Source organism: Littorina saxatilis, linkage group LG9, assembly GCF_037325665.1.
Source record: "Littorina saxatilis isolate snail1 linkage group LG9, US_GU_Lsax_2.0, whole genome shotgun sequence".
Lineage (NCBI taxonomy): Eukaryota > Metazoa > Mollusca > Gastropoda > Littorinimorpha > Littorinidae > Littorina > Littorina saxatilis.
In genome coordinates, this window is record NC_090253.1 from 32,551,130 (window position 1) to 32,561,881 (window position 10,752).

At 44.4% G+C, this 10,752-nt stretch overlaps 1 protein-coding gene across 1 annotated transcript in view; it reads left to right on the forward strand.

Moving 5' to 3' along the window:
• Positions 1 to 10,752, forward strand: part of LOC138977058 (lissencephaly-1 homolog) — a 34,266-nt gene that overhangs the window by 4,164 nt on the left and 19,350 nt on the right. Inside the window, exon 2 of the mRNA XM_070349970.1 lies at positions 75 to 230. Coding sequence (XP_070206071.1) covers positions 199 to 230 — 32 coding nt within the window. The 5' untranslated portion in view covers positions 75 to 198. The remainder of the gene's footprint in view (positions 1 to 74; positions 231 to 10,752) is intronic.

The window sequence follows — 10,752 nt, forward strand, 5'->3', positions numbered from 1 at the left end:
ACAGCTCCTGTTACAAGATTACAGAACTTTTGACCTGACTGTGTGGCTCAGAACTTTCTGTTTTCTGTGCCCAGGTTCAAGATGGCGCCACTGTGGTGAGAGACAACACAGGGAAGAATTCAGTTTTCTGTGCAATTTTCGAAAAAAAAGTCATCTCCCCATCAGTTGCACTTTTGTGCTGCCTCCAGCGCTGCAAAAATGGTGCTCTCACAGCGGCAAAAGGATGAATTGTAAGTACCGTGAATGTATTTGAAACTTTTTGTTGTTGTCAACTGATTCATTTCTGTTTTCTGTGTATGTTTAACAGTGTGCATATTATTAGACTACTCTTCATGATACAGATTTTTAGTGATTGAATTTATTATGCCCACCCATTTTATTGAATAGAGTAAAAGTAAACGATCTTTGTGGTTCGACATTTGATGCTGAAGAGTGCATATTTCGCAGGGGACAGATATGCACCACACACCAGCATGCTCACACACATGATGTATATGCACACACTCACAAACTCAAAGTGGTCCTCTGGCGTTCACTTGGGGAATATTTCAGGAAGAGAAAGCAGAATTTCTGTCTCTATTTGATTATATAAATTATAATTGTAGGAATGTCTGCTTTCTGTCTTCACAGCCAGCAGTTACATTCTTGTGTGTTTTTCTGTTTTTTGTTCATTTGCTTTTTCCTTTTCAAGTTATTGCACCTTTCTATACTATTACCATAGAATTGATGAGAAGTAGTTTGTGTTCTGAATGCATGTGTAAATAACCAATGCTCAAGGTAGATCCAAAGCACAGAGTCTGTCTTGCACTTTCAGCTGTAAAATAAAATTCCAGTGCTGGAGCATTCTGTTCCTGCCTTTCAAAGGAGTCATGTTCATTGATCCCCTGTGCACACACAATAAACATGTTCTGTCAAGTCATGTATAGACAGCAGGTGAAATTTATTTTTCCACAAGGTATGGTTGGCTCAGTCTTACTGCGCTGGGCTTGAAAGTAACAGAAACGGAAGGCTGACCATAGCGGGACTCAAGAGGTGTGAAAATATTTCTGGATTAGTTGAGTTTGGCTCCATTCTCTCTCTGGGTCAGCAAAGGGCGGATTAGATCACCTTTGATAAGCTCAACCTGGCCTTTCTTTCTGCTGACTCTATACCTGTGGTTTGCAGGTAATTGGTCTGTGTTGTGTTTAGTTTGTGCAAGGTGTGCTGTGTTGTTTTATGTGTTTGATTAGTCAGTGGCAACAGTGATATGAGACTGGAGATTGGGGGTAGGGAGAGAATGATCTGTTCTTATTAAGGCCTTCTTTGGGTGCCAGACTCAAAGTTAAAACATGGTAATAGACCTTTTCCGTCTCTGAGCAGCTCACATGGGACATCCCCGAGACACGCTCTTTATTATGCTTAGAACGTCGCGAGAACCTCAAAACTCGGCTTTTGCAGCTCGTGCAAGATAGCTGTACCACATGCTTTGCTATGCTCTGAAGTTTGCGAGAGCTTACAAGAGCTTGGAATACCGATAGTATCTATTGAAACATGTTACTCAGCTAGTTGTTTTTACACACACACACACACACCTACAGAAAGTTACATAAAATAGATAGGTACAGCTACAAGTGTGACTTCAGGCAGTTTACAATCATGTGAAGTCACTCAAGAACTGCCAGCGTTCTTGTCCTTTTGTGATGTTTGTTGTAATGCTTGGAAAAGGTATTTGAAAAAAAGTCCTTTTGAAGGTCATGAAGGATACTGTACTACCCAAAATACCAGTATAATAGTATCACTACAGTATCATTATCAGCACCGGTGCTCCAACACCAATACACGCTTTTTATTCTGCTTGAAAAGTGGGCCACATTCCTTGCCTTTACTGTTTGAAGGACACGTTGTGTGTTCCCACACCCTTGTTCAACCACAAAGTAACACCTTCCATCCCTCCACCTTTGCAAATGAGGCTAGGTGCTTTTGAAGGGGCGAGGGCGCTCACACTTACTGTTGGTACTGTGTGCCCAGTCAGCTGGTAGGGTGGGAAAGGGGCGAGGGTGCTCACACTTACTGTTGGTACTGTGTGCCCAGTCAGCTGGTAGGGTGGGAAAGGGGCGAAGGCGCTCACACTTACTGTTGGTACTGTGTGCCCAGTCAGCTGGTAGGGTGGGAAAGGGGCAAGGGTGCTCACACTTACTGTTGGTACTGTGTGCCCAGTCAGCTGGTAGGGTGGGAAAGGGGCGAGGGCGCTCACACTTACTGTTGGTACTGTGTGCCCAGTCAGCTGGTAGGGTGGGAAAGGGGCGAGGGCGCTCACACTTACTGTTGGTACTGTGTGCCCAGTCAGCTGGTAGGGTGGGAAAGGGGTGAGGGCGCTCACACTTACTGTTGGTACTGTGTGCCCAGTCAGCTGGTAGGGTGGGAAAGGGGTGAGGGCGCTCACACTTACTGTTGGTCCTGTGTGCCCAGTCAGCTGGTAGGGTGGGAAAGGGGTGAGGGCGCTCACACTTACTGTTGGTACTGTGTGCCCAGTCAGCTGGTAGGGTGGGAAAGGGGTGAGGGCGCTCACACTTACTGTTGGTCCTGTGTGCCCAGTCAGCTGGTAGGGTGGGAAAGGGGTGAGGGTGCTCACACTTACTGTTGTTACTGTGTGCCTAGTCAGCTGGTAGGGTGGGAAAGGGGCGAGGGCGCTCACACTTACTGTTGGTACTGTGTGCCCAGTCAGCTGGTAGGGTGGGAAAGGGGTGAGGGCGCTCACACTTACTGTTGGTACTGTGTGCCCAGTCAGCTGGTAGGGTGGGAAAGGGGTGAGGGCGCTCACACTTACTGTTGGTACTGTGTGCCCAGTCAGCTGGTAGGGTGGGAAAGGGGTGAGGGCGCTCACACTTACTGTTGGTCCTGTGTGCCCAGTCAGCTGGTAGGGTGGGAAAGGGGTGAGGGCGCTCACACTTACTGTTGGTACTGTGTGCCCAGTCAGCTGGTAGGGTGGGAAAGGGGCGAGGGCGCTCATACTTACTGGTGGTACTGTGTGCCCAGTCAGCTGGTAGGGTGGGAAAGGGGCGAGGGCGCTCACACTTACTGTTGGTAGCTCACAGGCAGTCAGCTGGTAGGGTGGGAAAGGGGTGGAAGAAAAAATGGTGGGGGTGTCAGAAACTGCTCGTCACATTGTGCAGAAGAGACCTTGGCGCGAAGATAAAGCAATCTTTGAAGTACATGTTTCGTTGGGGGGGGGGGGGGGGGGGGGGGGTGGTTGGTGAGGTGAGAGCACAGAGATATAGAATATCTCTGTGGGTGAGAGGGATGATTAATTTCACAGATTGGCATAGGTGTCATTTATTAACTGAAATTAATTCAGTACAAATGTCCCACTATGCACATAAGGCGTCCAGGTTGTCCGTGATTTTGGGTATGTGTCCATGTGGAGGGATAGCCTTATCCCATGCGAAAATACAAAGCATCATGGCCTGTTCTGAGATGGGGAGCCTAATTATATAATTATATACACTTGAAGGACTGTGTCTTTAAAAAAAAAAAAAAAATAGGTGTGGTTACGGTAACCGACCTACCCTATTTTTAGAGGCCGACCCTATAACTTTTTATTACATTTGTCAAAAAAAATGAAAACAAGAAAACGAGTGCAGAAAACGCAATGAAAGCGAAAGCGCTCGAGTTGTCATGCAGATGACAGACGATGCAAGGGAAATTACTAAAAAGGCCCAACAGACGCTTGCCCTGACAAAAATGGCGGCATCTTCTTCGGTTGCGAGTGCTACACGCTTGGTTGCTCTGCTATTAAGAAAAAAAGTTTTAAAAAAGTGATTGCCTACCTTCCTACCCTATTTATTTTGGCTATGTTACCTTAACCACACCTATATTTTTCTTTGGCCTAAGAAAAGCAGTCCGTGTCAAGCTGAAGTCCGGCGGTCTCAATAATCCTGTATGGGGGTCTAATTGGTTTGGTGGCGGACATAATTCACACGACACCACTACGATCATTATTCATGGGCCGATGTAACGGTATTTGCACTGTATTGGGATTGCTCCTACACAAGCATTGAGCATACGCAATAGTGTGTTTGCGGTACATTAGGTTTCAGACTGCATACTTCCTGCCTAGATAAACCGGGGAATTCATTGTCAATGATGTCATCCTTGTTTACGAGTTATTTGTCTACTTTGTACACTTATCAGTAACACGGTGCACAACACAGGATTATTTGTCGTGTATCTGATGTTACGTGATCTCGCATTGTTTTAGTAGTTTACGGTCGGTCTCTTTTCGTTCCAGGAATAGGAATATATGGTCAGTTATATCTTGTAATGTACGAAAATAAGACTTCCTTCGACACTTATAATATTTGCGTATTGCATGGGTGGGAGTTCCTCCGTCTCAGACGGATTTCCGTCTCAGAGAAATTTTGACAATTTTTTTTTTTTTTGCGCCCTCATTGATAGTCATCTCATACTGTGTTATGCCAAATGGACTGATAGTGCACTTTTTGTTGTTTCTAATGCTTGCCAGGTCCCTAAAATTTTTAGTTTTTGTTACTTTTTGTATCTCCAACAAGGTTCTTATTTATCAGAATTAAACTCAGGAGAGGCCAGAGAAACCCTTTTAAATTCATAAAATTCGTTTTCGGCCGGGGGCCTTCGCCCCCCTGGTCCCCCCACCAGGGCGCTGCCCCTGGACCCCGGCCTTAAAAAAAGTTCAGTCTTGGAACAATTTTGGGCTCCCACCCATGGGATTGATACTTGTTAAAAGATTGATTACATTAACTAGAACTGTGTGATCGGCATTTTCAAGGAGGTTTTTAGTTCCTCCCTTGCGTCATTCTCTCGTCAGCTTATCAATGAATGGAAGACGCACCCGCCTGTCCCGAATGTTCGGCATTCCAGACTGGCTGTGCGTATGCTGCGGCTGTTGCAGTTCGTCTTACCTTGTTTCAGCGGAAACTGTGGAGGGGGAGGATAAAGACTAAAAGAGGGGTACTGCCAACACGCCATAGTGTTGCAGGCTTGTGCAGCTTTCCCGATCCAGCGCTGAACTCTTTGATCTCTTGACATTTTGCACAACGCACGGATCACTCGCTGACTTGCTCTGGCACAGTGCTGGGAGCTAGGGCTGCGCAAATTAGTTTAATATTGGCACAAATGCACTTCATTTGTCCATGCTTTGAATTGTGATGTAGAAGCAAAAGTCTGGTTGAAAACTCCCGTGGAGCTGTACATTTTTAATTGTTTGATTGTATTGATTGGATTGTATCGTTAATCGTAGTTAGTTTTGCAACTGCACGCAATACATTTCAGGTTGTGACGTCATGTGCATGGTTACCTTGTCGGTCACTTATCTCGACACATTGAGAATGCCAAGAAACACCGAAGTGTGAACTTCGTTAGCGACAATGACTTTCTCAGTTTTCTCTGGCTTATTGCCAAGTCACCCCTCATGGAACGGCTGGGGAATCGATGCTTGCGGGTGTCAGTTTTCGTGCAATTTTCTGCCAGCCCTCTGCAAGGGCTATTCGGAATCGGGGGTTCGGCTGGCAGGCACCTGTTCCATGTCATGGGTTTATTGCTTTGTCGCGGTTTGTGATAAGTTGACTTTCGTCACGGTCGAGACAATTTTGTGTCACTTCTGATGTTGTTCTCCTTATCGAGACACACGAGCAAACTTTCTCGTGTTTTATGCTTCTCAAGGCAATTCAGTTCATATGTTTGAGTGTTGAGTTCTTCTCATTTTTATGGGGACTATTCATTTAAAACTATGTGTGTGCGTTATATGGCATCTTTTTGTCCGTTTTCCCACTCCAAGTTTAATCAACTTTGTATCACCCATTTTTGTCTGTTGAACTTGAGTTCTTGTTGTGTCCCATTGGGGCTGTCCCAGTTTTGCTCTACCTTCCCCCTTGATGTTTGGCGATACATTTTTTTCCTTCTGCTTGGTGCCGAATTCCTTGCAAGCCTCTTCTCCCCCTTTGTGACCCTGGCGTTTTTACTGTCCAGTTTTCCACGTTCGTTATGCAGAAAGTAGTTTTTTCTGTTTCTAGTTGTTGTTTGCAGTTCAGGTTGTGTGCATGTCTTGCGGCGAGCCGGTCATCTCCAAGTATTTGCCGTGCACAGCCAATGGTCGCTTCTTCGCTTTGTCCGTGTCCAGTTAGTTGTGCCGTCTCCGACGTCAAAACAGTTGGTCCTCAGCCTCTGACACACAAGCACAGACGCACACACACACAACAGAGGAAGAGGGATGTTAAGAATTATTCCTTTTACCCTGACCAGATGGTGGCCTTGCTCTTTGTGTTAATTGGAAATAATGTATGCCGATTTCTGGAATATATAGGGTCGAAATATAGCTTTTTTGGAGACACAAGTTGCTGCCGGCCAGAGGAGAAGCCCCCTCAGTCTTGGGTGTGATATTTTGGCTAATATTGCCCTTGATCAGGCTGTTTAGAAAGAAAGAAAAAAGAACCCCAACTGAATCCACCCCGAAAGTAGGAAAGGAAAGAGATGGCAGGTGGAATCTATTTTGCTGTCGCCAATGACGATAAACTTCTTGTCTGTCCGTTCTTGGTGGTACATCATTCAGTTATGTCAGCAAATTGACCTGCTTCAGAATCATAATGGGAGTAGCGAAACGTTTCCAGGGAGTATAATATAAAAGATGTTAGGTCTCTTGTGACATGGTTGTGGGGTTTCGCCTTTGTCATTCTGATAGATGCTGCGAATGATCTTCGTGTCTAAAGATGACGCACGTGCGGAGGGGCGCTTTGCGGTCGATCTTGTTGATAGAATCATCTTCTACAAAAGCGAAGACGGATTTGCTTGGTTCGGTTTACGTTTCTTCGGGGTCTTCAGCAACTTTGACATTTGTGAACGGATAGAAACGGTATTCGGCTGTTAGGCATTTCCTTCTTTGGCGAAACACATGTGCCTGATTCAGTTATCGTCTCTGCTGGGTATGGTGCACATTTGGCATGTGTCCAAAAGTTCAGCAGGTTTTCAGCGTCTCGGATTTTGTCATTTTCAAAACGTAGGTTCCCTGTTTTCAGTAATGGCCCCAAACGACGGCACTACTGTTGGAATGTCAAGTCGTACCCAGTGCGTGGCCACAGTGAAGTGAGAGGCGCATCTCGGCTCTGCCAGTGTGTGTGCTTTCTGTTTGCCAGTCAGTTGACACGGCCACCTCGCTAATCCGCCACTGTCCGCACGCACGTCTTGTTTGCACCCCCCCCCCCCCCCCCCCAAACAAAAAAAACCAAACTCGTGCGGGATACATTTTGTGTATCACTTCTCTGGACGCTGGCACCTTTTCCTGGGCAAGCAAACAAGCACTTTCACCACGAAACATGGTCACAAACATTGACAGCTGTTGTGGTTCACAGAAGTTATCAGTATGTCGATACGGTGATTGTTCTTTTGCGTTCGGCATCTGGGTCTGCAGATAGCATACATTCCTACAAATGAACGAAACGAAACCGTCTGAGAAACCAGCTAAGGTGTACGAATGAACTTGCACGAGCGCGCATGTAGGCATTGAGTGAGAGAGAGGGGGGTGGGGTTGGGAGGGGGGGGGAGGACCTTACCACAGTAAATCATAGGTCTGAAATTCAGTCTTCTTGTCCGTGTGAATCTCGAGTGAAGAGATCGAGAAACAGAGAGGCGTTTGACCAGTCGAAGTAGTCTCCCGTAGGTAGGCCAAATCTGTCAATACAGGGGGATACAGATTATGGGTCTATAGAAATCCATTCGAGCCGAACGTCATTGATGGCCGCCGCAGGAGCGGCCATCTACTCTAATGAGTTGGGAGAGGTGACATGACTCGTTTGTTACCGTTCTCACGAGATCAGTTACTTTTTGATGGCCGCTGTCATAGGAAGGTGACATTGAGGAGCACGTGACCTATCGCTACTGGCGGCTTCCATTTTGTTGAAACCAACTGGCGGCTTCCATTTTGTTGAAACCAACTTTGTCATCTGTGCTGTTCCGGAAATGAGCTGCGCTTTTTTGGAATTCAAACAGTATCATGTCACTGTTGTCCCATTTGCGCTGTTTCGGAAATGAGCTGCACCTCGTCTGTCTGTTTATAGCAACACACACTGTCTGTCACGTACACTCCATGCAAGTCTCTCCGTCTCTCCCTCTCTCTGCCTTAGTGTCTGTGTGTGTATCTGTCTCTCTCTCAATCTCTTTCTCTCTAGCTCTCTTTGTCTCTCTCTCGATCTCATGCGCTCTCTCTCTCGAGTCATTTTCTCTCACCCGGTGTTCATTTATCTGTGTCTCCGTCTCGACTGAGTCACTATCTGTCTCTCTCTCTCTCTCTCTCTCTCTCTCTCTCTCTCTCTCTCTCTCTCTCTCAACAATTGGCAAAGCTTTATGAATTACAATAATATGTTCTTTATTACATGTATTATGTGGAATTTATGTTGCGATTTTCCATCAACATCATCATTATCATCATCAAATCATCATCATCATCATCATCATCATCATCATCATCATCATCATTTACACCATATAATTATTGTAAGCATTAGTGTAAGCGTTGGTATTGTGTGAATTTTACCGTCGATCACTTTACATAACATGTGTAACCTCAATTAACATGTTGCATGTTTCGCTTTTGATTTGTATGTTGCTTATTTTGTCATTTTGTGCTTACTTGTCGATTGTTTGCTGGGTCGTTCGTTTAATTTGTTTATTTGTCATGTTGTTTTACTTGTTTATCATTTATTAGACATTTATATTAGAAGTAAGGACCGGTTGTAAGAAAAGGCGTCGCCTTAACCCCTTGACTGCCTTAGGACGGTTATACCCGTCCTGCACTTGTGCATTATTTCCATGATTAGATACTAAAAACAGATTCTTGGTTGAATTTCCTTTAAAAATAACATAGGTTTTACTTTCCTACCTTCCCGCAGTGGGGCACTGCGGTTATGAAATTAAAGGCCCCTCCTGTTTTTGGAACCGCAGGAGCTTTCTAGTTTGCTGTTAGGTAGATTTTTGGTTCCTCTTTCCTGTCATGCTCTCTTTTTCTTCATGAATTCTTTTCTTTTTTCTGCCTTCTTGCTCATTCACCTGTATTTTTTCCAAAAATCTCTTCTCTTGCCGCTTGTCTCGCGATTCATGTATAGTTTAATCTGTTAGTGTTCTGATGTAAGTCCAGCAGTAGATAGGTTAAGCCTATTTTAACATACTGGAAACTGGTAATCTTCCAGTAGGTATTAATTTAGTTTTACTAAAGCCTGCTGGGACACAAGTAATGGGTTAGTGCATTTGTAAACAGGAATCGCTTGACAAGTGGCCCCCTTCATCCCCCCCTTCCTCGTCCTGATATGGCTCTGCGTAGTCGGCTGGACGTTAAGCAACAAATAAACAAACAAACTTTCCTACCTACTGCCAGTTTGGAGCTAGAATTTTTTGCGAATTATTACACCCCGAACTCCAATATTCCCTGGCAGTCAGGAAGTTTTGATTGGCAGCGAAAGGGTTAAACCTCTATCCTTGAAAAATAAAGTTCCATCATCATCATCATCATCTCTCTCTCTCTCTCTCTCTCTCTCTCTCTCTCTCTCGCTGTCTCTCTCTCTCTCTCTCTCTCTCTCTCTCTCTCTCTCTCTCTCTCTCTCTCTCTCTCTCTCTCTCTCTCTCTCTCTCTCTCTCTATTACGTCAAAGATATGCTGTGCATTGTATATTCTGAACATATTTTTGTTGTACTATTGCTACATGTTTGATTGCTACCAGCTTGTATTTATAATTACCTGCATAGTATGCATTTGATTTTATGAATAACCACATATGTATGCTCTTCATGCCTCATCTTCATCATTATCATCATCGTCATCATCATCATCATCGTCATCTTTATTATCACGTTTTCCGACCCCCTTTTGTTGGTTAACTTTTTAACTTTTTATAATTTTTAATTTTTTAATTATTTAATTGTGTGTCAATGCATCCCAAGGACAGATTGTAAGAAAAGGCGTAGCCTTAAATCTTAATCCTTGTTAAATAAAGTTCAATTCAATTCTCTCTCTCTCTCTCTCTCTCTCTCTCTCTCTCTCTCTCTCTCTCTCTCTCTCTCTCTCTCTCTCTCTCTCTCTCTCTCTCTCTCTGTATGTATGTCTGTGTCTGTGTCTCCCTCTCCGCCTCTGTCTTTCTATGTCTGTCTCTGTCTATGTGTCTCTTTCTCTGTCTCTCTCTCTCTCTTGGTCTTCTCATTTAAATCGGGTTGCGTGTACATGTATACGCGTGGATTTACATGTGTGCGGGTGTAGTCTATAATATAAGCGTATATGTGTGAGTGTGTGTGTGTGTGTGTGTGTCTGCAGCCATTGTTGTTTTTGTATAGATATGTTTTTAGCCATGTTCCCCTACTAGTCACGCGAGGGTAACGCCGACTAGTGGTTTATTGGTTTTAAATATTTGTGGTCTGCAGATTGATTGGTTTTATGAGTGTGTGTTAACTGTTGGATCAGTATTTTCCTTTGTGTGTACATACTATACCTTGCTTTTTACCCTTAGTCTTAGATATTTTTGTTTACCTATGGCTTTCGTGTCAGTGTGTTTGTTTGTTCGTACTCATAAACTAGTTTGCTATGTTTTTGTTGTTATTAATGTTTTGTTCATTCGTCCTTTTACCCCTTTTATGAATGATGCAGAAATTGTTGTTTTACCTTGTCTATAAGGCTTTTATTAGCTAATGACAATAAAGTGTCAAAGCGTCTCTCTCTCTCTCTCTCTCTCTGTCTCTCTCTCTCTCTCTCTCTCTCTCTCTC